This window comes from Netta rufina, assembly GCF_964035555.1.
Source record: "Netta rufina genome assembly, chromosome: 14".
Lineage (NCBI taxonomy): Eukaryota > Metazoa > Chordata > Aves > Anseriformes > Anatidae > Netta > Netta rufina.
In genome coordinates, this window is record NC_140137.1 from 5,919,500 (window position 1) to 5,946,854 (window position 27,355).

Below are 27,355 nucleotides of genomic sequence, written 5' to 3' on the forward strand. Positions count from 1 at the left end.
CATAAATCTTCATCAAGAATTTTTTAAAAAAAGTGCTAAAATCAAACAAACAAGCCACAGAAAACAATGTTTAAAACCTCTGATGTAATGTTAAACACTAATCATCTATTCCAACCAAATTATGGTTACACTGTAGTGGAAACGTCATGATTCCATTACATTTTTAACCATTGCTTTCAGAAGCTTAAGAATTCTGTGGTTACAGAACCTCCTGTATACATAAATGAGACCCAAATTTGTTTTTCCATGAGTTCTTATGGGTCAGTGACCTACTATGAAAATGTTTTTGATGAAACCAGGCTCGTTTATTATCATATTATTAAAATAAACCTCTTTGTTTTGCAACCCTGGTCAGATGTACTAATTCAAACCAAGCCCAATTCACTGAAGCATGCATCCTGCTTTCTTGGTAGCTGCCCTTTGCCTCTCTTGCACTCTTCCTATGTTTGGATTCCTCCTGTGCAGATCTGTTGACAGAGCTGCTAATAGCTTCCTTCAGAGAAGAGGCGTCTTTTATTTTTTCTTAAATAGATATATATTTTTTAATGTTTACAAAAAAAAAAAAAAAAAGTCAGCCTCACATCCGCAATAACAACAAAAAGTTTGCCTGCCCAGTAATGGTTGAGTAGCATGTAATTATGCAATTATATGCTACAGACAGACATACAACACTGAAATTTGAGGATATTAGTGCCCTCTAAGACCCTACAATATGTAGTTATTGGGCACAATCGTTTTCCCAAATGTATACACCCAATTAAAAGAGAAAACTGCTAAGGAGGCAAATCTACATTTCTTCAAAGAATAAATGGTTTCTTGTAAGATTTATTGGTTCAAAGAAATGTATTTTATTCAGTGAATAGTCCCCACCAATAGTCCAGGGTAGGAAAGTGAAACCTACTATATTATTTAAAAGATACCAACAGCAAAAAGATGGTTTTCTGATGTTCAAGGAAACACACATTACTAAACCTACCATTGATGGATAGATAGGAGCAAGTTTTGCCAAGATTTTGCTGGACTTCTTTCCTCAATTAATCTGCAACTATTTTTTCAGTCCCAGAACTTTAAGCACAGCAATCACAGGATCTTGTGGCAAAGTAACATCTTGTCATATTTTTGATAGGGTAGTAGGAAAGGGCAGGGCAATTTTTACTTTTCTCAAATGACCACGAGAAATCTAAATTACTTCCAAACATATAACCTGTATGCATGTCAAACATTGTTCATTTGTGTACAGACAACTACAAATACCAATGGTTGAAATTACGCTTGACTAATACCAAGAAAAACAAATATAAGTTATATGCTTTAAAATTGGAAAAATATTACAAGCATCAAGATCCAAATTGCAGAAGCCCCTTATCCCTTAGGTAACACCAGGGTCAGAGTACTTTATGTGGCTAAGAAATACTGTGGTTTTTCAAGTGTGCCTCCAAAAAAGCTCCAGACAAAGATTTTTTTCATGCTAAAACCTTTCTTACACTTTCTTATGCTTTCCCAGTGACATTTCTAAAATTATCTGACCTTTTCAGAATGTGGTTTAAACTACTTAAATACTTTGAAATACAAATGCTGCCAGCTGTACTAAGACACTGAGCAGGACACTGACCTTCTGTATAAGCAAGATGGAGACTGGATACATATCAGAATTACCAGGTTTGGCTTCTACAGGTTACTTCATACTTAGTTTTGTTGTTGTTGTTTGTTTGTTGTTTTTTGTTTGTTTGTTTGTTTGTTTGTTCCCCCCCCCCCCCCAGCACAGTCTTCCTACACTAGAGATCTGTGCTTACATCGTGTCACTGTAAAAAAAAAAGACATGACAAAAGTGCAGGTATAGTGTGCTCACTATGTTGTACAATTATGTAATATCAAGTTCTATCCTTGAACCTTATGTATATCTAGGATTTTACTAGCTTACCCCAAAAATGCCTTCTATTTTGCCTTTTGGAAATACAGTTTGATTCCTTCAGTTTCTAAGTTTTAGCAATACTTCATCTCTACAGTACATATGAAGAAAATTAAGGAGTTTTTATGAAACTTCAGCTATTGGACAAATTTATGTCTCCATTGCTGCTACACAAATGAATTTGTTTGAACGTGCATTGTCCTGTCTTGCACTTGGGACCAGGTATCTTTTTAGAGTTGCAAGGAATGGCACTGGCATTTAGAGGAGCTAACTACTGGTTATCAGAAAGCTTTAATGGAATAGGACCATAGTAACCAACACCATGCACAGCTGGACTCAAAACATGATTAACAGCTGAAGATTCTCAAGGAAAGACTAAAACTAGAAGTTGTGCTAAATATCAAGTCATCAAAATTCAAAAGAAAATCATGAGAAGTCATCATAAACAAGGAAATTGTGTTTTGGACTTCCAAATTTTTAAGATGTTTCAAAAAGCTCTACATACTTTTAATTTTGGGATGTGTATTTACTATTCAGGTTACAAATTATAAGTTATTTATCATTTCTGGACAGTATCATTCTACTCTAGTCAAAATAAAGTGCTTGCAAACTTAATATAAATAATAGTTTATGTTACATTATTACTATATGAACTGAGTATCTGCATTAAATAGGCTGTACTTAAGTATTTTATGTAGCATTTAACTGTTGTGAGAAACTTGACTGTATATGGAAATGTATGTACTGGAGATCTTATAACATTCCTTTCCTACAAGAACAACTTTTGGACTAACAGTTGCAAATTCCCCTGCCCCCACCATAATTTTAATATTGACTGTATATTTGAATTGTGGGAACAGAAAAGAGAAGGTTCTTTTAAAAAATAAAAATAATGTAAATAAATAAAATAATAACTTTCCTGACCATATCTGGTATTTCATTTACACAAATGACTAGCATTTCTCTGAATTATCACTTGAGTACTGTAAGAAGAATACATCACAGTGAAATCTTCCAGGGTACCCAGCATACAGCATTGACAGATAAATGAAGTATGTGGGCCATACCTTGGGAACATTTATTTTGTCTATTTGAGCCAAGACTAGCACATAAAGCTGAATCAAAAGCAATACAGAAGTAATGAATTTCCTTCTTTCATCCCAAGAATTAATAAAGGTATGTTATCAACATGAGCCAAGATGTCATCTGATAAAAAAACAGTACTTATATTTCCCCCCCACAAATATTTACTGAAGTGTACAAATCACACTTCAGTTGTCAATATCTACCTATTTTGCTTTTTTATTTATACACACACTCCATAGATTTATTGATAACTACCATACCAAGTTTTTGTCTTCTGTGATGTTAAGTGTAAGTGAAGGCTGAATTACACAGTTAAGTATTTCACCACTTAAATCTTGAAAGTCAGTTCCTGTCATCTCATTAACAAAATTTATACCTGTTATTTTTATCCTCTACTAACACTTTTATCGGGAAACTACCAATTCTGTCCATGTTTTTGTTAAGCAAGTCTTCTAGGAAACAGGATTTCCTTACTTGTGACTTTACAGCATTCCTTTAAAGTCAGATATCCAGTACGAACTTATTGGTGGGGATGAGGGGCAGCTGATAAATATCCCTGTGCTAGACATGAAAAAACAGTAGAACTTTCTGGACTATCTCACCACTGAAAGAACTGAACATCCTTAATATCTCAGTTGTAGGCTGCTAGTTGAGTAGAAGCAAATTAAATTTGGAAAAGATTATGACCAGTTCAGTTTTTTGCAATAGATGAAAATCAGAAAGCACACAGTAATGGAACAGCTTGCCTGAGTCAGACATTGTCCATCCAGATTTGTATCCCGTTTCCAGCAGTGGTAATATGTAGATGCATACAGAGGCATAAACAGAGGTTGTCTATTATACTAATCCCCCAGCAGCTTTGCTTTTCAATCTTTTTTCATCTACAGTTAGCTGATAGAGGTTTTGCATATGTAGGACACCTCAATGGATCTCTGTTGCACAAACCTAGCCAGCCTTCTGATGACCATCTGTGAACTTCCATTTTATTCTTTCACAAGCTTCAACATTTCAGGATGTTTTTTTGTTTGTTTTGTTTTGTTTGTTTTGGTTTTTTCTCCCTCCAGTTCCTTGTTCTTCAACCCTGAATTACATCTACTATATCATTTCACAGTCAGTCAACCTCATAAGGTCCTTCTACAATTCCTCAGTGTGGGCACTTGATTAAAACTGCCCATGAAGCAGTTTTCAGGAAGACTATATAAATGCGATGGACATATATGACTGGGTCTCAGCAATTCTGCTAACCAAGTTCCTCTTGAAAGTACTGGTAAAAACAACCTGCACTGTAAACAGTATGAGTGGTAAACTGATGCAAGTTTATGAGGGAAGGGAGGACTCGAGGACTTGGCTCCTAGTTCAGCCAGTCAAATTAGTCGAGCCAGTTCCAGAAAGTTTTGTCTGGCTGGAAATGATACCTGTGGTTTAGGGAACTGATGAAATCTACCCGTAGATATAGAAAAATTCCATGGAGGCTCCAATATTACATTTAGAGAAGTGACCATTAGCTCCAAGAATGAGTCATAATCATCCCTAGTTTAAACTGAGGGTGTTACTCATCCCACAAGCACACAGAAACAACTCTTTCCCCTTAGAAGAAAGGAAAAGTATTGCTGAAGATCGAATGCGATTTAGCTACACACAAAAGATGCAGAAGAGCTTTGAGGAACTGTAAGTCAAACTGATTGAGGAAAAGCAAATCATTCTTTTTTCACTACAAGAAAAGATGGCACAAGGTAGGAGATTGTAGCATACAGACCAGCACTGTGTGGTGCAATAAGTATGGTGGAATAATGAGAGAGAGATAATGACAAAGACAAGTAAAACCTGTAGTAATCCAAGCCCAGAAAAGAAAACCAAGGCACCTCACCTGCAGTTGCTCAAAGAACTTCATGGTGCCACACGAAGAGATAGCACATCGCTGATGAACTTGCACGCAGCCTCGATGGCTGTGCCAAGGGCATCCAAGAATATGACCAACAACATCCTCTCAGATACTGGTACCCCAAGCATTCTATCTAATCACTTTGGACTGTTCACAGTGTCAACTGTCAGAATGACACTCTTTTAAAAGGCAGTAACAGACTTCTCTTGAAAACATGAGGTAAAAGTGATTGCTTTTTCAGATGTCAGTTACAAGATTCCTTTTTTTCCTTTCCCAAACCAGAATTATTTTTTTTTTTCAAAGCGCATGGACCAAATCATGATCAAACATCAAAAACTATTTCTTGAACCTGCAGTCAGGAGCCAATGCAGCCAAGGAGCTACACATTACTAGCTCCTAAATGCAGGCAACACAAAACTTAAGTACTAGATATTCTTCAGGAGAACAGGAACATATTTGAAGATAACAGAAACTGAATTTCATTTTTGTATTCTTCGCTGGCTCCATCAAGCAGTGGTTAAGCTTGCAACTGGTCTCAGAAACTGATTTCTGCCATTTACTAAAGATTACTTTACTGATACACAGCCTGTGGCCTGGGATTAAACAATATAGTTTCATTTCACCCAATTGATGATGCGTTGTTGCAGCAGCAGTTCTGCCCAGTGTGACAGATTAGCTCAGGTTTTGACATTTGCTGCATGCACTCCCTCACAAAACAGGGGGAAGCTACCATCTTAGGCATTATATATGCATGACAAGAACAAAATCCATTCCTCCCAAATACAAAGACCTTAAGTTCCAGATGGCTCTACTAGCCTCAATTTACCATTCACACCCCCCCCTGAGGGGAAAGGCCCAGATGAAGGGCTGTCCTGGGAGCAGGATATAGACAGAAGGGCTCGCTCCTGAAGCACCACAAGCTCCTGAGGAGTTCGCTAGTGAGCCAGGTACTACTCCAACTTAGGCACAGCAGTTTGAGAAGGAAGAGGGAAGTATGCAAGCAATAAAATTGATGAAATACCATACTGCAGTGCTAAGTTTATTTGAGTGTCTTTATTCTCCTGCATTTCAAAATGAGCATTTTACGATCACTGATCTCAAACTAGATATTATCCATAATGCCATACGAAAACGGAGACATTAAACAACAAAGCTTCATTCTGAAAGGTTACATTCAAACTGTCTTCCATATTTGCAAATCCATATGGCTTCATAAATGAAATAAGTGTAGCGCACGCAGTTCCAGAAATACCTCTAAACTGCACACACTGCAAACCCTGTATAAACACTATGGATTTGTCCACGCTGCCAAAGATTCTCAATAAGCTTTTGTTTACAACAGCGGAGAACTGTCCAATGCTTTTATTGTTTTGCCCACTACTCTGAAGCACTTAGCAATCTTTCCACTTAGCCTGTTAATTATGGAAGATGCTTTTTGTATTACATGATTTATTTAAAGCCTGCTCAATCTCAATTTATGAAATCCAGATTGTGAAGCATGTCATAATTTCTTCTCCTTAGCATCCTTGGTACTAATGCAGATTTTACAGTACACTATGCCAAATAAATATACTTTAATTCCTTAATCAAGCATTTAGGAAGCAGCTTACAAAGATCCAAAGCACAGTAGCATCTCTACAGTTAAGGGTCTGCCAATTTCTATTTGGACCTCTGTCTTAACGCATAGAAAACCAAAACCATACATGTATATGCTAGGGTTAAACTTTTGGATTTAAGAAAAGAAAAACTAATTATTTTTCTCAACTTTGAAAAGATATTTGATTTGGCCACGCTTATACATTCTCTCCCCCCCCACACACCCCCCACCCTTCTTTAGACAACAAAAACACATTTTGAGTGTTTTCAGATGTTGAAAGCCTTTATGCTAGCTAAAGACGCTAATTTGACTAGAAAGAACCAGCCACCAGCCAAAGTCCAGCCTTTTGAAGATAATACAGCTACATGACAATTTCTGGCAGTTGGACGTGGAAAAGTCAGAATCAGCTGGTGTCTTATATCCTGCCTCATTTTTCACATAAATGTGCGACATCTGGCTCTGGAAGAAATTTCAGTTCATCTTTTCAGTCCACTAGTATGCATCTTTACTCTTGATCTTCTTTGTATACGAAATTTTGTAATAATTTTATCTTGAAATCCTACATCATGTTAACAGCAAAGCATAGAGCTGAATTGTCAAAATTCAATATCAATTTGTGTATAATGCACTGTCCATGTGTGTATAGACACACGCTCACTACTTCAAAACACAAAAACAGAAAAAAAAAATTCAAGTCAGAACTTTAACAGTTAACTTTTAGGACAGAAATGCAGAATGAACTAGAAAAAAGAATTAATTCCTGAAACGTTCCCTACAACAACAGACACAGGTGTTGCTCTAAAACTGTCTACTGGCAAGGAAGGCACACTCAAGATCTACAGCTGGCACTTCCAATTTTGAACAACTTATCTCCATCATTTAAATGCTTATTGAACATATGCAAAGTATATCAGTCAACATTAGTTAGTAGTATTTCTTGTAAAGTAGCACTTTGGAGCCAAAGAAAAGCTGATAGCTAGAAAAGCAACTAACAAGTCTGGGAGGAGGCATCCTGAAATCATTCTAGCACCTCAGACATGCAGGCTTACATTGGCACATAGGATCTACAAGCTTTAGAGTTTCTCTGCATCGGCATTACACTGCAGAAGAACAGCTTGACATTTGACAACAGCACATCAAGTAGAAGGTAGTAGAAGCTGTATGGACCAATTAAAAATTAATATTTCATCCCAACTGATCAACTTTTTGTGGTCAGCTACTTCACTACTTATCTGTGGGTTTTGGAGTAAAATCATAGACACTTCTTTGAATAAAGCATTCCTGGTTTCCCACTGCATTGATACCATTGGATATTCTCAAGAACCCTGAATTTTAGGACTAAACCGAACAACATACACACAGACAAAATAAATAAATAAATAAATAAAACAATTATTATAAGAAAAGAAATGGTTAAAATCCCATGTATTACTCAGCTTTATCTAGTAAAGCTAAGAAAAAACATGTCAAAGAATGAAGTGGCACACCTTCTACTCATCACTTTATTTCTCAATTTCGCATTTTCCGTCCTTTTGTCATACCCTGCATTATGTGCTTCCTTCAACTGATATTGACAGACTTTATTAAGCTTTTGACAATACCTTGACCTCTATTTAAATAACGTCTTTAATGCTTACAATTCCAATGGAGCATCTTAATGTCCCATAAAGAAACAAAAATAAAAAATAATTTAAAAAACAGTTGTAAACAGTAAAATCCCAATAACTGGAGAGACATCATTATGGTGTTTTTGGGACCAATAGCAAACATCTGTAGAGACATTTTATACAAAATTTACTTACTGTTATGCAGGACAGTACCAAAAAACACATTTCACAATGAAAATTCTGCTAATTCACTTAGATAATATTGATGAGTTTGTTTTGACATCCACACAAGTGAGACTACAGTAAGCTAAAATAGTATTTACATAAGGTTATGGTCCATGCCCTTTGAAGGATTACTGTGTGGGAGTGGAAGAATAATATTCTTTCACTGTTATTTTGAATAAAAGTAATATATACATATACATGTGTGTATATATATATATATATATATAATATATATATATATATATGTGCCAAAAAGAGAAATTACTCCTGTTTTTTAAAGTCTGGCCCAATACAGCTGCTTTGTTTTAAAAAAAACTTAGTGATTACTTTTGCATCCACTTCAACAGATCAAAAACGAATGTTATTCCAAAATTGAAGCAATATATGCAATTTTTATTTGTTATTTGAAAGAAATTAAATGGAAAAATGCCAGTTTTTTATTCAACCATCATACTTTCTTCATTAATGTTTTGTAATGTTTGACAATACTTAATAAAATAGCTTTAATATTACCTAAAATGTTGCAATTTAGCTGTTATAAGTTATGCCAAACTTTCCACAGTTCATTCTCCAAAGCCTACTGACTCATAGCAAAAAAAAAAAAAAAAAAAAAAAGGAAAGAAAGAAAAAAACAGATTTATAGTTATGTCCTAAAAATGATTTAAGCTAAAATACCAAAAAGTTGTATGTTTCCAGCCCTCCCTTTCATACAACATTCATTTAGGAAATATTTTAATGACAGGCAATCCAAAAAGAGAAGCAGAAATGCAGTATGTTTAACTGGCCAAGTTAAGAGTTTGCACAGGAAAAAAAGAGAAAAAAAAAAAGAGAGAGAGAGAGAGAGACTTTCAAACATCACATACTTGAGCAGATGCTATTAAAGGTATCATATTTCCTAACTTCTGGTTTCACAAGATACATTATGCTCATTTGCTAACAGAGAAGGCTCTACAGAAAAGCAACACATTAAGAGAAGTCTTGAGTGTTCATAATTTCTGGTTACAGATAGCTAGTTTGTCTCACAGATATTTTTCAAAACACATTTTTTAGTTTCACTAAATCTATCTTTATCTAAGATGACCTAAATCTGAAAAAAAAAATTTAAAAAATGTTTTCTACAGCATCACAAAATGCTTAATTTGGGAAAACTACAACATGAGTTTTGTTTTATTGTTCCCAAGAACTGTGAAATAAGTCAGCCATGGCATAACTCTAGACCTGAAAGTGCTTTCTAAATGGAATATAGGTATCAGAAACTGGATGAGTAACTTATAATCAGAATTTAAAACTCAGCCCCCTTATTGTATAAAGAGCTTTTTAATTTAAGAAAAAAAAAAAAAAAAAGAATCCTAAATTTTAAAGATAATTTAAAAATGATCTTTACCGTTTTAAAAGCCATTTACCATTTTAAACCATTTTAAAAGATCAGAACACTAGTTGATTAACAACTTAAATGCAAGTTTAATCTTGAGATCATCTGAAACAGTTTTAGTATAACATATGCTCCATACCCCAAAGTTGTCTTGCACAATTGTTAATGGGAACTTCACTCTTAAAAGCTACTTTGGGGAAAAAAAAAAAAAAAAAGTTTAAAAATGCCAAGTTCTACAATAAATGCCTTGCAGATAATCAAGCATAAAAACAAATCTGGTTCTCTGTTTTAACAAAAAAGCATTCCAAACCAGCATGTGATTTCTTTCTAGTCACCTAACAAAGAGTAATTCCCCAAAGTATTTCAGCATTACAGAAACATTGTTCAGCTCTCACTATAAGCTGGCAAAATTAACCTAGCTTCGTGACAATGCTGAACATTATACTCCGACAAAGAGTAGCAATTTGATATAGCATTACTTTTGCTGATATTACTGATATTAATGATTGCACTCTTACAAGACTAGTAGTTTTCTATGAGTTGGATTTTGCATTAAGAGAGCTTTTATATTCACTAGTGTTTACTTTTGATTGCTATCAAAAGTAGAAGATATCTACACTCTAATTTTCTCAGTCTAGTATGATATCCTGGAATCTACTGGTATCAGTGGCATTGTGCAACTTGAAATTAAATCAAGATAATAAAAAAATTAAGTTCAAAGTCAATTCTACAAATACTCTGGTTCTTAAACCTTGAGGACAATTGTAACTTTCATTAGTGATGATTTTTATATTTTAATTAACTGTACAAATAATCATTATTATGAACAAACTTTTCTTCACCTATATATCAGTTATAAAAGTCGCTCAAATAATCTTAACAACGCTATTAAAATAACATTCTAGTATCAATGATGGTTCTGTTTTCTTGGTGAGCAGTTGCACATTTTATTTCAAGCATGAGCTATGATTCAATATAAAGCCAACTGTGTTTAAGAGCATTTTCAAATTCAGGTAAGTACCCCCTCCCTTTTTCTTTTTTTTTTTTTGCTTTTGACTTTTTTTTTTTTTTTAAGCAAGTCCAGTTTTTCATCATTAAATATAATAATCATTTAAAGCGAGGTAGAAAAACATGGCATTTTTGTTTAAGTATTTAAATTGAGATACTTACAGTCGCTCGAGTTGCTTTAAATCTTGAAATGCTCCACGTTCTATCACACTGATCTGATTTTCTTCCAAGTGTCTGCAATTCCAGAAACACAAGTAAATTTTAAGACAAAAGAATAAAAGTTTTCTCACTTCACACATATGTTATAAAGGTGGTTTTCATGGATGCAATAGTAAAACTTTTAATTAGAGATTGTGAAAATTCTAGACCGAAAAGCACTCTCTTGGTCACTAACAGCAAGCTAATTAAAAATTGCCTCCTGACTCCCAGATTTGATACGCATTTTGTTCAAAAACTTTTGTAACCACAATGCTCAGAAAGATGTTGGTTTAGGGACTGATTGTTACATCCTCAGTCCCCTACTCTTGGCTTTTGTAATTGAGGAGAAATGACTGACTACCTGTAGGTAGTCAATAGCAGAAAAATCAACGTAAATATTTTTTGTCCAGTCTTTATGTTCTGCCAAGACTTCAGGTCTGCTTTAGAGTAAACCACTTGTAAACAAACCAAAGCAGTTCAGCCTCACCAGAAATACAGCCGTACCAGCTACGTGTGACAGCTGTATACAGTCCCACTGTACAACAGGTGTAATAATGTAACAGAAAGCTCCCAGGCTCCCACTGTGTGGAAATCTGCTTTTCTTCACCCTCTAAGGCTGAGGCAAGGATAAGTAATAAACAATGGCGACTGACTTCTCTTTGATTTAAACTGTGGAGGAAATGACTACTCATTCACACAGCAGAAGTGCTCTTCGTAAGTAAAAGGGCACAGATACACCAATATTTCCATTTAAGCCAACTTTTTTCTCTCTCAGTGCTGCCTTCCAGCACACACCCATTCTCTACTTCTGTGAGAGCACTCAGATAACAGAATGGACTAAATCTCTTAGCCTTCTGAATATTTTAGGTGGTTTTAGCTAAAAACACATAAATAACAATATACAATAAGTCTGGTTTGAGTGATGACTAGTGAAAAAGCACTCCTCTCCAGCAGCCACTCCTCTGCATCCAATCCTATGAGGATTCTCAGAGTCATTCTACTGGATTGCAGTTGTGAGGACAGACAGCAAGAATCTACAACTATGAAAACCAAAAAATAAAAATGAAAAAACATGCAAACATACTGTGTTCCTCAAAGTAAGAGAGGGAAAAATATGCAGTTATAAGGTATGAAAGAACAAAGTATGCAATGGAGTACTTTGCATTTATGTTGTCAGTTTGAGATGGGAAGCTTTTTTCAGTTGGACCACTGTGCCAGCATCTAGTTCATTCATCATATAAATAGTTCTCCTCACTGTGATGTCTGAAGACAAGACCAGACCACCTGTTTGGGAGCTCTGGGACAGGTCACACATTTCTGCTCTTCCCACTACCCCCCCATCACATATGGGGGGAAAATAGGGAGGGGAAAAAGGAGGGGTGAGTAATGTAGAATAGCCAGAGTTACTAGGGGACCATAGAGAAAGTTCAGAAAAATTATTAAAAATCTGAAGGATTTACAGAGATCAGATGTTAAGCTGCACAAACTGCAAGGAGAAAAACAAACAAACAAAACAAAACAAAAAACACCCACATACATGTTCCAGATACAACGGGAACGTGGAAAAGGAAAATACATTGACAATGATCAAAAATATTTCTGCAAACAAATGCTGAAACGGCACATCTTAGGTTTCAGGTAGTCTTCATATATCACAAGACAAAAACAATACAAATACAGATTTTCTTATAGGCAAGTTCTGCTTTTATTCCTAATGACTTGTGTGGCAAACACCGGACACCATTCATAATGGTTGAACATGCTACATAAATCTGAAATGAGCACAGAGCAAAAAATTCAAATAACTGAAGTTGCATATTTCGCTTCTTGTTAAGGACATCCAGGGTAAGTGACTGCAGTGACATTAGGCAATGGCTGACAGTAAAGATAGTAGAAAAAAACACTACCAAACCAACTACCGACAATAATGATAGTACTTCTAAACAGAATTATAATACAGACTTCCAAAATGGTATTGGCAGCTGGGATTGGAGCCAAAGAAATCTAAATGATTCCACTGATAGAGGTGAGGGAAATGTTATGAAAAAGAGGAATCTTCCAATAGATTAGAATGATGCAAGACCAGAAGATTAGAATAAAAGGTTAGAAATGCTTTCTTGGTTCAAAAGTGCTTAGGTAGCAGCAGAAAAGACTTGTCTTATCCCTGACAGGATTCAGGGAATTTATTAATTGAATTTTCACTAAATTAATGTAACAATTCATCATTACAGTTTTAAGGACTTATTTTACAAAAAGATACTTAAAGGAAAATACTAGCTGCAGAAGGCAATCTCAAGAAACATAAATAGAAATTTTCAGGGAGTGCAGACAGATTTGTGTCTTGATCTTCTGATAGCTATTTCAGTAAAGGGGTCAATAGAACAATAAAACCAACCTGACTCACAGTGCCGGAACTAACTCAAGATTAGGTTTTTGCCTCGATTACTACAACCTGGAATTTGCAACAGTTTAGTAAAATACTTCCAGTGCACTAGATAACAACTGCACAGAATGTAGTCACTACTAGGTAAGGGGCAATATGTAGATTCATGTTTTTGCCTTTTGATTTTCAAGGCCTATTTAGAAGCACACTTGAGCTCTTGAATGATAATTCTAGAACAAGAGACAGGACTACCTAGTTTTTTTGCATTTGTTACTTCATACTGGACTAAAAGAATTCATGGATTTCCCCATGTACAACTTTTACAGCTATCAAATATTTTATGCTTAATCTTCTGCGAAAGCACTATTAAAGTCAACAAAATCTGCAAGTCCTACTTGCTGGTGTTCCAATACAATTTATTCATACATAAGTGGTAAGAATTTTAGTCCACTTCACAGTACTTGTTAAAAGCTAGTAAGAAACACAATTAAACAGCTCTGAAATGGCATTTGGACTTCAACGTGGAACTAAATTTTTTTTCACATCACAAACTGTTCCAGTTGCCTGGTTTAAAATACCACTAACTGAATAATGTACAGAAATTACTAACATATGATCATCCTTAGTACTAGCAACCCAAAATAGTCTTTTCAAGAAAGTTAAGTTTTCTGTTATACTCACAAGACACGGAGATTCTTCAGCCCTGCGAAGTCCATCTTTGTGATTCTTGTGATATTATTTTTTTCTAGATCACTGGAGGGGGAAAAAAACAAACACAACATTCAGACACAGTAACCAACATCCAAATTCTGTTAGGAGAAATTATCTCCATCAGTGCACCATCTATCAGCTGTTCAAATTGTACAAACTCATGCTTCCATTATGATCTGATGATAAGTATATGATCTGCTCATCATCTACTTATTCCTCAAGACTACAATCTTTTAAGAGGCTAAAATTCAAGACCCAATCTGTACAACACAGCTGAAATGCAGCACTCTGCCCTAAAAATTAAAATTAGGCTCTGGAGTTGTACTAAGCCTGCTTGAGTCTAGCCTGCTGCAGAAGCTGCTGTAGAGCCTGAGCACAGAACTACCAGCTTTGGTTAGTGGAGGCGTGGTGTCACCCAAATGACTGAAAGATTTGCCAAGTTTTAGAACAGCTCCCTGCCAAACGCAGCATTAGGCAGCTCTTCACCTCATTTTTTTGGAAATGCTGGTTATCAGAAGATAACCAGTGAAGTGTTATCACTGTTTGAAAAAGCGTTAATCACACTGACCTGTTTCCTATGTTAATCAGAACTTGCCAATTTGTGTCTTCTGTCTTTACTTGAACTTTCAATTTTATGACACACATGCTATGCGACAACACATTTTCCTCACGTAGTCACTTAACCAAGTATTACCTCCTGCACTGTTTCAATGTGTGCTAATTTATGCTCTAGATTCCAAATTAATAAGTAACCGGTATTTTTTCCGCAACAGGAAAAACCATTGTAAGCAGACCTTGAGCTGTCTGCTTTTCTTTGGAGTGAGCACACCAAAAATACAAAAGAATTTCACACTTAAACTTGTATCTTGATAGACTAAATATCCAAATAAAATAGTGTTTGCTTCTAAGACAAATTATACTTAAATCAAAATTGAATCAAAGTGAAGATAAAGGAATTCATAAATCAATCCTTCTTGCAAGATTAGTTCTGTGCTTAAGGCTAAGTCTCACTACACTATCAGCCATTTTTTCTGACAGTCATAACAACTGAGTCTAACTCCTCATTTCCCAATATAAAATCTTTCTGTCATTTCAGAGGACTGGTTATGTGTCTTCTTTTTCTTCAAAACAGCACCTGCTGATATTGGTGCACTATATCATATGTTGTCTTGACTCTTGGATTTGCCTTGACCAGGAACCTACCCCCTTCCCCCACCCCCCCAAAAAACAAACAAACAAACAAACAACAACAACAACAAAAACACTTTCAGTTGTTTTGCCTTTTTTTTTTTCCCCTGTACAGATTGAGTAAATCAATCTAGTGATAACCACCAGGGACAAGACAAACAGCTAGCCTTTTTTCCTCATATTCAACCATGCATATTTTAAAATAAGCAGTATTCAGCAAACTTAGAACTAAAACAGGTATACTTCTCCAGCGTAACAACACAAATTTGTAGTCAGATTTTCCTAGATAAAAGAAGCCTTCTTTAAAAGTATTATTATTTTTTTTTTAATACTGGAGTATTTTTTTTCTTCTTCTGAGTCACATTTTATGCCTAGTAAAAAGCTGCTAAATATATTTTAAAAAGCAAGCATTTGGGTTAACACTTCTCAGGCCAATAAAGCACTGGGTAGCTTTCTAAAGACCATGAGATGGTAAGCAATAACATTCCAACAAATTTTGTTGTCTAGTGCCACTGCATGAAAATAGTCTAAGATGAAAAACTAGTCATGGGGCTAGATGTTGATTTGTTAAAAGACAATGACGTCACAAGTTCACAACAGGAAGTAGGGACTTGTCTTAAGAAATTCAATTTTACCATAGTTCCTGCATTAATTTGCATTATTTTTCTTCTTGAATTTTAAATTTCTTACATTTAAATTTCTTCTTTTCAATTTCTAATAAGATTCAACAAGAAGGTAACTGCTATTTTTAAGTACATTTCACAATCATCTCAAACCTCGACCATGAAATATTTTCTGAAACATAGGTAGATGTTCTTAAGTACTATTTCAAGTTATTAGTTCTGTAGGTACAAAAAAGAGTCCAAGGAAGGGGCAGAACTCAGAACTCCCATGAATGCCTCAACCGTCACCTTTGTATTCTGAAAGAGGCTGCCTAGATAGCTGTCCTTGGATGGCTTTTAAGTGCCTGACAAGTAATACTACAGACAAAATAAGAAAGCTCTCAAAGTGTTGAGGAGAGCTAAATGATTTGCAATCTTTCATATACCCTCCTACAGGTACTAAAAAAAAAAAAAAAAAGGAAAAAAAATTCCTGCCTCCTGCCTGGCACAACTTCCAGTAATTTTCCAGCACACATACAATTCCATACAAGCCCTCCAACATGGCTGCTACCTAACCCAGTCCTCTTTCACCTCACATCAGACCCTATTAGTGGGATAGATGCAATACTAATAAGAAATATGTGAGTGTTCAAGAAAAAAATAATAAAATTATGTACCTTGAATCAATCTTTTTTTTTTTTTCCCTCCACTGACATTAAGCATTAAGCCATTAAATGAAAGGTAATTGTCATGGTAACTAATGCCATTTTTTTCTGCTGTGAATCTCAAAGAAAAGGCAGTTACAAATTTATAAATTTAAGCTCATTGAAAGGTACATTTTCAACATTCAGAGAAGAAACAGAACTGATTTCTTAGTATACCTACCATGTTTCCCAACTCCTCCTAACCATGAAAACAAAGTTTCTTCTAATATGAATGCTATCCTTCGTTTATCAAAAACTTAAATATTTAGATTAGCAGAGGTAATTGTACTTGTTTGTTAGAGAAAATAACGCCTCATATTTGTAAACATACATGATTGTTTTCCTCATGTTTTCCCTAAATCTCAGATGCAAACCAATGTGGGTATGGGGAGAATCCCTATATTTTAACTGCAAGAAAAAAATAAAAGAAACATTACCTTTGACAGACCTAGGTTGATCATATTTAAGAAAATACCTGTTTTGGGGAGGGGAAAAAAACAAAACAACAACAAAAAAAAAAAACAACACACAATTACAGGACACTTTCACTGTATGTAAGAACCACTGAATCACTCTTTTCATGGGTAATACCTTTCAGTCACTGCCTACATTTTTCAGATTTTCCAGCTTGATTTCCTCTGGGCTCCCAGCTCAATTCCTCTACCCTGGTGCATCATTAACTACTCACTGGTGCACCAGGGTGACCTGACAACAAAAATCACTGAGAAGAATTAACTCTGGAGTAAGCAACACATAAATAGCTTCATGGTTTATTTGCATGTTGTTTCCCCTCTGCTTTTTATGTCATTCCCTCAGAAGTTTTTCCTTGCCTCGGAAATGTGTCTCGGAAACATTCTACCAAAACACAGCATGCAGCTGCTCAGAATTCTCCAATTGCCAGCTAAGAGGTACACACATCAACAAGGTCAGCGACCCACTTTTTTGCCTATTTTGGTAAGCCTCATTTCTCAGCATAGCACATTTACTCAGCCTGAACACCTGTACGCAGAGTGTCATTCCTGTCACACATACAAAGCAGTTTTTTCCCCTTCAAGTCTGAGCCTGATACCCCACAAGAGATCCATCCCTCTCTTTTTTCAGCCCCGAGAGCACTCCTGCTACTCAGCATGCTCCTCCCAGTGAGTTCTGCACCCCTCTATGCTGAGAAAGACTTTCTTAAACATTCTTTGATCAATATAGATATATTGAGATTACTGTTTATTCCACTCCTTCAGACTGACACAGCCTATACCATACACATAAAATCAACCATTCCATTAAAGCCTTCTGAACATCAGCAGCTAAGATACAGTATCCGTTTCTGTAAGTAAAGTTACTTGGACAATTCTCTAATTTTAACAGAATGCTTCTTCATTAAGTTCACTTTCCTTAAGCCAATTTGGATTTTATTGATAACTGCCTCCTCTGCTTTAAAAAGCTGTATTTGCCATCTGAGCATTTACCTGTTCCAGTAAGCTCTCCCTCGAGGCTTGTCTGCCATTTGAGGAAAAACAGGCTAAAGCCCTGATGTACTACTATGTAACACTTCCTCCTCCTGTTCAGAGTAGGTCTAGCACTGCTGAGGAAAAAAAAAAAAAAAAAAAAAAAAAAAAAAAAAAAAAAGACCATTGCCACAAGTTACTGTATTAGTCAATTAAACTTTGTTACTATGAAGTTATTGAACTATTGCAGACTTCAGTGGTTTACAGCTGGTATTTGTGGGCAACTTAATATTTTATATTTCCTTTATAAAAGTTTGCCAGCTGATTATGAGACCACTAGTGGGTTTCAACTACAAAAAGCTAAACCTTAACATCTAATCTTGGTTGACTTTCAAATACACCATGGTTCATAGGAATTGTTGGAAGCAAACACACAACCAGCTTTGAAAAGAAATGGTTTGGATCAAAGACATGGAAAAAAATTATAATGCAAAGGTGAATTTGATTTATATTTAGCTTAAACAAGTACCTATCTGCAGATACATTCATTCTAAATTAAATGCTTATTGTGCAAAATTCCTAAATTTTGAATATTCTGTGGGGCCAAGTGGATCTTAGGTCTTACTCAAAATCTCGATCTTGCCCCATGCATATACCAGCCCAGCTGCAACTCTTTGTCATTTCACATTCATATAATATCGTTCCAAACAAATCTAAGAAAACACCATTATGAAAGATAGATCTCTTCTGGTCTGGCATCAGATCAGTTGACGGCACTCATTAAAATGAAAAGAGCCTGGAGCTTTTGATATTAAGTCTCTGTTGTCAAACTATTTTTCTTTTTAGCATAAAGTATGCTAAAGACAATGCAGGTGTAGTGGCAGCTTTAAGAAAACAGATATGGAAGCAATTATTTCAGTGGGAGTAGAAATATGAATTGGACTAGAATTGTACAAGGCTTCACTTACTGAAAGTGAGTTCAGACTGAACTATTAAAGGAAGCCTTACTCATAAACATGTCCTGCTATGTTCTAATAACAATTTAATTCAATACATATTTTGTAGATGATGACGACTAAGTTACACAATGTATATACTTATTACAAACAGGGACATTTGGAGCAACTGGAGCACATCCCTCTACATAGCAGGAATTCCTCTGAATTGCTTCATCTTTCATTCTTCTCTCAAGAAAATCTGATGAATTTAGCCAGACATTTAAATATTTTCAGGAGTCTCCAAAACTCTCTGGAGCGTGCCATTATGTGGCTTCCAACAGCACTAGAAGTGCTAGATAGACTTCCTCTTGATACATCACTTCAATTTCAATTGACAATTATTCTTCTGAGCCACCCAACACTTCCAAAATGCCTGGATGTTTGTCTTCCCAACACCTACCCTTGACCTTATACATACAAAATCCTTACATACACAAGAATGCAAAAATTCAATAAACACTTGCATATTTTAGCAAGTTCCTATTACTCAACTGTCAATTTGCTTCTTGATTTTAGTCTCTGAAGTAATCCAAAATTTCATCTCTCATCATAGTTGTGTATCTTGAATATATCCAGGTGAATCCCCAACTTAATTCCTTCTCATTTCTTCCTAGACTATGTTTATGTAGCATATATATATATATATAATTATTATTTTTAATTAAATTGTTGATTTTGAAGCTAGTTCTGGTTGCTGACCTATGCCTTCTAGGTACACAGAATAAAAAACAGAGATCCCAATGCCAAAATCAAGTCTTATTAAATGGTAAGAAATGGTTAGTTCTCAGTGCAACTTGTAACCTTTTTTTTTTATTTATTGTTGTTGTTGCTGTTTTTCTCTTCTTTTTATTAAGCCTGTGAGCTACAGCTATGGGCACTGTACAAGTTCACAGATGTGGCAAGGTTTTGGTAGCAGTGGGGCCACAGGGGTAGCTTCTGCAAGAATTCAGAGATAAAAAAATATAACAAAAAAATGTTTTTATAAATACATCAACACAAAAAGGAGGACTAAGGAGAATCTCCATCCTTTACTGGATGCGGGGGGAAACTTAGTTACAAGAGATGAGGAAAAGGCGGAGGTGCTCAATGCCTTCTTCGCCTCAGTCTTTAGCGGCAATACCGGTTGTTCTCTGGATACCCAGTACCCCGAGCTGGTGGAAGGGGATGGGGAGCAGGATGTGGCCCTCACTATCCACGAAGAACTGGTTGGTGACCTGCTACGGCACTTGGATGTGCACAAGTCGATGGGGCCGGATGGGATCCACCCAAGGGTACTGAGAGAACTGGCAGAGGAGCTGGCCAAGCCACTGTCCATCATTTATCAGCAGTCCTGGCGATCGGGGGAGGTCCCAGTTGACTGGCGGCTAGCAAATGTGACGCCCATCTACAAGAAGGGCCAGAGGACTGACCCAGGAAACTACAGGCCTGTCAGTTTGACCTCAGTACCAGGGAAGCTCATGGAGCAGACCCTCTTGAGAGTCATCACGCAGCACTTGCAGGGCAAGCAGGCAATCAGGCCCAGTCAGCATGGGTTTATGAAAGGCAGGTCCTGCTTGACGAACCTGATCTCCTTCTATGACAAAGTGACGCGCTGGGTGGATGAGGGAAAGGCTGTGGATGTGGTCTACCTTGACTTCAGCAAGGCTTTTGACACCGTCTCCCACAGCATTCTCCTCAAGAAACTGGCTGCTCTTGGCTTGGACTGGCGCACGCTTCGTTGGGTTAGAAACTGGCTGGATAGCCGGGCCCAAAGAGTCGTGGTGAATGGAGCCAAGTCCAGTTGGAGGCCAGTCACTAGTGGCGTCCCCCAGGGCTCGGTGCTGGGGCCGGTCCTCTTTAATATCTTCATCGATGATCTGGACGAGGGCATCGAGTGCACCCTCAGTAAGTTCGCAGATGACACCAAGTTAGGTGCGTGTGTCGATCTGCTTGAGGGTAGGAAAGCTCTGCAGGAGGATCTGGATAGGCTGCACCGATGGGCTGAGGTCAACTGCATGAAGTTCAACAAGGCCAAGTGCCGGGTCCTGCACCTGGGGTACAATAACCCCAAGCAGAGCTACAGGCTGGGAGAGGAGTGGTTGAAGAGCTGCCAGGCAGAGAAGGACCTGGGAGTGATGGTGGATAGTCGGCTGAATATGAGCCAGCAGTGTGCTCAGGTGGCCAAGAAGGCCAACGGCATCTTGGCTTGTATCAGGAACAGTGTGACCAGCAGGGCTAGGGAGGTGATCATCCCCCTGTACTCGGCTCTGGTGAGGCCGCACCTCGAGTACTGTGTTCAGTTTTGGGTCTCTCGCTACAAGAAGGACATCGAGGTGCTTGAGCGGGTGCAGAGAAGGGCGACGAAGCTGGTGAGGGGCCTGGAGAACAAGTCCTACGAGGAGCGGCTGAGGGAGCTGGGCTTGTTCAGCCTGGAGAAGAGGAGGCTCAGGGGCGACCTTATCGCTCTCTATGGGTACCTCAAGGGAGGCTGTAGCGAGGTGGGGGTTGGTCTGTTCTCCCACGTGCCTGGTGACAGGATGAGGGGGAATGGGCTTAAGTCGCGCCAGGGGAGTTTTAGGTTGGATGTTAGGAAGAACTTCTTTACCGAAAGGGTTGTTAGACATTGGAACAGGCTGCCCACGGAAGTGGTGGAGTCACCATCCCTGGAGGTCTTTAAAAGATGTTTAGATGTAGAGCTTAGGAATATAATACGGTTTAGTGGGGACTGCTAGCGTTAGGTCAGAGGTTGGACTCGATAATCTTGAGGTCTCTTCCAACCTAGAAATTCTGTGATATGTCCCATGTTAAATAAGGGCCCCACTCCTGACCAGAGCCAGGCCAATAAGTGATGTTGTTTGCACCTCTGTGAGAGAGTATTTAAGATAGGGGAAAAAAAAAAAAAAAAAAAAAAACACTTTGCTACACAGCAGCTGGGAGAGAGAGAGGAGTAAGAAACAGCCTTGCAGGTGCCAAGATCGGGGAAAAAGGAGGAGAGGTGCTCCAGGCGCTGGAGAAGAAGTCCCGTGCGGCCTGTGGTGAGTACCATGGTGAAGCAGGCTGTCCCCCTGCAGCCCATGGGGTACCACGGTGGAGCAGGTGGACCTGCACTGACAGAGGCTGCAGCCAGGGAGTGAGAGCTGCCGTGGCGGAACTCGGCTGTCCAACCGAGTAAAACTACCACAACAGGTACATGAAAACCTCTTGACCTGATGGTCTTGCTGCAAGTGGAACATTTGCTTTAAGACTAGCTTCTACTCAAAGAATTTTTCTAAGGTACTATTTCTTCTGATATAGAAAACAACCAGTTGCCAGGCCTAATCCTGTTCACTCTTGGTCAGAAAAGAAGTTGCTTAAAATTTAATTATCTTTCCAGAAGAAAACCAATTATTTCATTTGGTGAAAGCTATTCATTGTCCATAAAGTTACCAGCACAACAGAGTTATCCTCTCTTTCAGAAAACTCTGAGGTACCAGGCTGGCAAACACAGTGATATTCTTAACAACAAAACTGAAGATCATCTCTGATATTAGATAACTTCACGTCAATACCTGATTTTGCATCTTAGTGTTAAATACTACAAGTCCTATATGGGAATTTTTTTTGAAAAATATTTATTAATCCATTTGCCTTTAACCTGGGAAGATTTGGCATAAAATAAAAATACACAACAAAGTGAAAATAACTTGCTATCCAAAGAGAAGGGAAGCTAGAGCAACAGCTGCAACTTCATTCAAGCCCTCAGATGTTTTCCTGTTTATATTAATAAAGAATTCAATAAAAGCAGTAGAGATACTGCATACTGTATTTTAGAAAAATTGCCACACACTTCAGAAGACTGCTCTCAACCAAGTTACACAGCACTAGGATTCATTGCTATCCAGCTTCTTCAAATATAGGTAAGTAATTTCTAGTCATAGAACCTCTAATCCAAAATCTAGTTCTGTTCCTGAAAAGTATTCAACATGGCTTCCACATATCAGCTCAAATATATAGATACTTGTGTCATATTTGTGATACACAAATCACCAAGAAACCCAATACTCTCAAAAAAAAATGTCATTAAACCAATTCTCCATGTGATCCAAAAAGCATTAAATGAATTTTCCTAAGAACCAGAAAGGAAAGGAGTTAACATGCCATCTAGCACTCACATCAAAACAAACTTCAACTAGAACATAATTCATGAACTTCTGGAACTTCTGTTAACAGAAGAAAAATAATTTATCTTTGAATTTAAGAGTGACACTATTAAGGGTATAGCCCATAGTCCTTATTATTTTTTTTCCATTTGTAACGTAGTCCAAGGGATGCACTTCAAATGGTAAATCAACTTGGCAATAAGATATTCAAATGTGGAAAGTAAAATTCTAGTGATAACAATTCAATCCATATTCGTGAATCTCAAGAGTTACTGATATCTTACATTAGCCCAATACTTGCAAATAACTCAAGCATCACACAATCTATGGAAACAAGGCCTTCATTGTTTTGCCATTACATTGCTAAAAGAATTGGTCAATCCAAAACACCTGCTAGAATGACAGCTGAGTCATCCCTTGAAAATTTTCCTGTTTGATTTGTTTTCCCAACCCCCATTCACTTTGCAAGGTAACTGTGAACACAAACACACACCACCTGAAGTAGAGGAAACTTGCAGTTTCACAGGTAAGTTAACCATTCACTTGGATGCCTACTGCATTCTAGAAGCTTAAAACCAGGAGGAGTTCTTGATTATTATTTTTTTTATTATTATTTTTTTTAATCAAAGCTACCTGTGGGGTTGGAGGCAGAAGGCTCTTTAGTAAAGCCCTTCTCTCTCTATGAGTACTTTCGTTCTTAATTTGGGAACACACTAGCACCATACACAATAAAAAGAGAAAAACCCTTTCCCATGTGTAGATGTATCCATTTCTTCTACATGTGTTTCTGGCTATCCTTTTCAGTCTTTGCACACCCATTATGATTTTTGTTTGTTTGTTTGTTTTGTTTTCACCCTAGTTTCCAGAATTCCTGCTATAGAGTTAATTTGTCTTTAATGCATATGGACTGCCACTAGCCTCTTAACCTTAAATGACTACAATTCCCTATGGAAAGCACTTGGCAATTTTCTCATGCCTTCAGTCCAAGAACTTCAAAGTTACTATGATAAACGACTCAATTATAACATTACCCTGAAGCCCTCTGGCAGCAAAATCTGCATATCTTCTGATTTAGCATATTTCCATCTCAACTTATGCAATGCAGGAAATAAAGACCTAGAACCAGATTTTATGAAATCTACAAAATCCATTAATTCCCAAAACACTTGGGCAAGTATGAACTTCACTTGTGAAGAGAAAGACAAAAAAAAAAAAAAATCAAAATCCTATTCAGCTGCTGTCTTTTCTTGTTGTTACTAAAGAGAAGATAATACAGTCCACTTCTATATAAATAGAATTAAGCTATTTTTTCTTCCTAAAACAGAAACAGTTCACTTCTTAAATGTGCATGAGAAAAATATTTATTGACTGACTTCTGGGAAGACTGATATATTCTCTAAATATTTCCCTCTACAATTAAGTTTAAAGGCGTTCTACACTTCTAAAATAAGCGTGATACACATACTTTTCATTTTACTTGAGAAACATCCTGCACAGTTGAAATAGCTAGAGATAGCTAGCTCTCTTGCTAGTTGTTTCCACTGTACAAATTCAAGAAGCATAAGAACTCCATTTTATGTCACCAACTCTTTCCTTCATATTTTTTGTACTCAAAGACATGAAGAACAAGGTCATGGGCAAGAGCCAGCACGGATTCTCAGAGCCATCTAAAACATGTTCAATTGCCTCATGTGACGAGATGACTAGCTCCACAAACTATGATTGAACAGAGGATGTTTTTACCTTGATTTCAGAGAGACTGCCACCCATACTCTTTTTTAGATCTAAATTGATCAGATAAATGAATAATAAACTGCATGTAAATTAGCTAGACCATTGGGGGCAAAACGTTTTTAACAGCTGGTTCCTAGTAGTGTCCCTTTGAAATCAATAGTAGGGCCAATGTTGTTTAGTAATCTTTATTAAAGACATTATGGGGAACAGAGTACATACAAGTTCACAGACAGCATCAAATAAAGGGGAGCAGTCAGGGCACTGAAAGACAGGCCTTCAATTCAGGTGTACAGGTCAGAAAGTTAGGCTGACAGAATCCTCATTAAGTTCATAAGGGGGAAAAAAGTCACATACATAGGAGGAAACAAGTCCCTGGTCCCTGCAACACTTAGAGGCTAGTCACTGACTGACCAGGGAACTGCTTTGCAAAAAATAAATAAATAAATAAATAAAGCATCTCAAAGTCTCAGTGGGCCACACAAGAGTATGCAGTGTGCCCTTGCAGCAATGAAGGCCACCCTACACCAGTCTGTCATAGTAAGATCATAGCCAGCAGGGTGAAATAGTTGACTAACCTCTTGTATTCAGGATTTATGGAAGTTAATCTGCCATACTGTATCCAGTTGCAGGCTCTCCAGCACAAAAAAAGGCAATAACACGTTGGAGCGAGTAAAGCAAGGGGCCATTGCGATGATCAGGAGGTAGTAGTATAAAGGCATATGAACACATGCTAAAGGAGCTGCACTTGTTCAACTTCAATAAAGGGTTATGGGGAGATCTTACAGAAGTAACTACAAAGAAAGTAACGGGATAGGAGAATAGAGACCCTCTTCTCTGCTCCACAGTAAGAGCAGGTAATATGTGGATGAACATTAGTAGAGAAAAAACAAGTCCTGCCAGAACCACCAGTTCCTGAAAGGATTCAGAAACATTCCACATAGCTTCAGTACTACCAGTATCATGCAGAGTATGTTAACACAGAAGTAGTGAGGTCCAGTCACTTTGATAGTCATGTAAAGTCAGAATAACTGTAATTTTACAATCCAACATTTAATAATTTTATTGCTCTTGTTGGGTAGTACCACAGGTATGATATTGGATAGTTTCAGTCTCCACAAAGTTTTAAATGTTAATTGAATAGCCACACAACACCTGAGAAGTACAAATTCTGCTGCAGCTCACCCTACTTTAACACACCTACACAACACAGCTTTTAATTCAAAAAAAAAAAAAATAAGAGATGATTCCTTCAGATTAGAGAAGGCTCTCAGGTATGACTCAAACAGTGTTTTCTTTCTGTCTGAAGGAATGAGAAAACTGATCTTAGAGGTTAAGTGCTCTGATCTTGGGCATAAACTATCCATTATCAAGCCCTTTACAGTAGTGTTTGGTTAAAAGCCCACATTAAGAGTCCAAACGATCTGGAACTGCTTGCAGGCAACACACTTCTGTCCTCATCTTTATAAAAATAAACAAATGGACTTGGCAAACTATAGGTGCTAAAAAACACTCAGGAATAATTCCTTTTTGAAACTCCTGCAGTGGCTAAATTCCCCATTGAGTAGATTACTATTTAAAGCCATAACTGAGACCTGCATAAAGCACCACAATGGGCTAAGTTCAGTAGTTTCTTCAAGAAAATATGTTTGTTCCACACTGCAGGAACTCCTGACTGATTATAATAGCTTGCAGATTTTATTATATAAAAAGAAAATATTATGCTGGCAGAATAACATTCTGAGAGTAAGTTTTATACTCGCATGTCCTTCCACTTTTCTCCCAAAGTTCTGTCGTTACTTTCCAGTCCAAACATCACACGGTCACATCATCTGTACATGACAGACAGTCTGCAGGAAGGATGAAACAGCTTGAAAGAGGGCCAACCTCAAGCAGTACTACAGAAATACAAACCTTGTGAAACAAGCAGGAAGAACTAAAGTTTTTGTCACAGATGCAGATATACATCATCAGAATAACCAGCATGTGGTGGAATAGCTCATGCCATCACACCTGTGTTTGATGATAAAGGGTTCTCAAAGAGAAGCAAGGAAGAGCAGAAAGAGAGGTTCCTCTTTGTGAGGAGGATCAGCTCAGTTGTCTGGAGGTGCTCTACAGACTTGTTGAGAAGCTCACTGAGATGTGCCAGCCTGGATCAGGGGACAGGTAGTGAAAGACACATCATGGCGGAACTTCATTACCAACCACCCACACAGGGTGAATAAGAGAACGCTCTTCTTTAAGCAATGACAGGGAGCCTCCAGGTTGCACACCTTGGTTCTTATAAGGGACTTGAATCTCTGTGACATGTGCTGGAAAGGCAGCACAGAGTAGGCAAACAAGTCAGGATGCTTTCTTGATAGCGTCAGACAATTTCTCAACATAGATGCTAGATGGGCCAACCAGGGGTGAAGCTTTCCTGATCTACCACTCACAAATGATGAGGTGTTTGGGGGTGTGATAAGTCTGTAGCATCTCTGGCTTGAGTGACCACAGAAAAATGATGTTCAAAACAGTGAGGTGTGTGAGGAAGATAAGTAGAAGTGCATAGGCACTGGCATTCAGAAGAGCAGAAATCAATTTTTCAGAATTCA

At 37.3% G+C, this 27,355-nt stretch overlaps 1 protein-coding gene across 1 annotated transcript in view; it reads right to left on the minus strand.

Annotated features, from left to right (window-relative positions):
- Positions 1 to 27,355, minus strand: part of SLIT3 (slit guidance ligand 3) — a gene marked incomplete at both ends in the record, with an annotated part of 518,009 nt that overhangs the window by 476,339 nt on the left and 14,315 nt on the right. The window contains 2 exons of the mRNA XM_084295482.1: positions 10,849 to 10,920; positions 13,949 to 14,020. Of these exons, the coding sequence (XP_084151608.1) occupies positions 10,849 to 10,920; positions 13,949 to 14,020 (144 nt within the window). The remainder of the gene's footprint in view (positions 1 to 10,848; positions 10,921 to 13,948; positions 14,021 to 27,355) is intronic.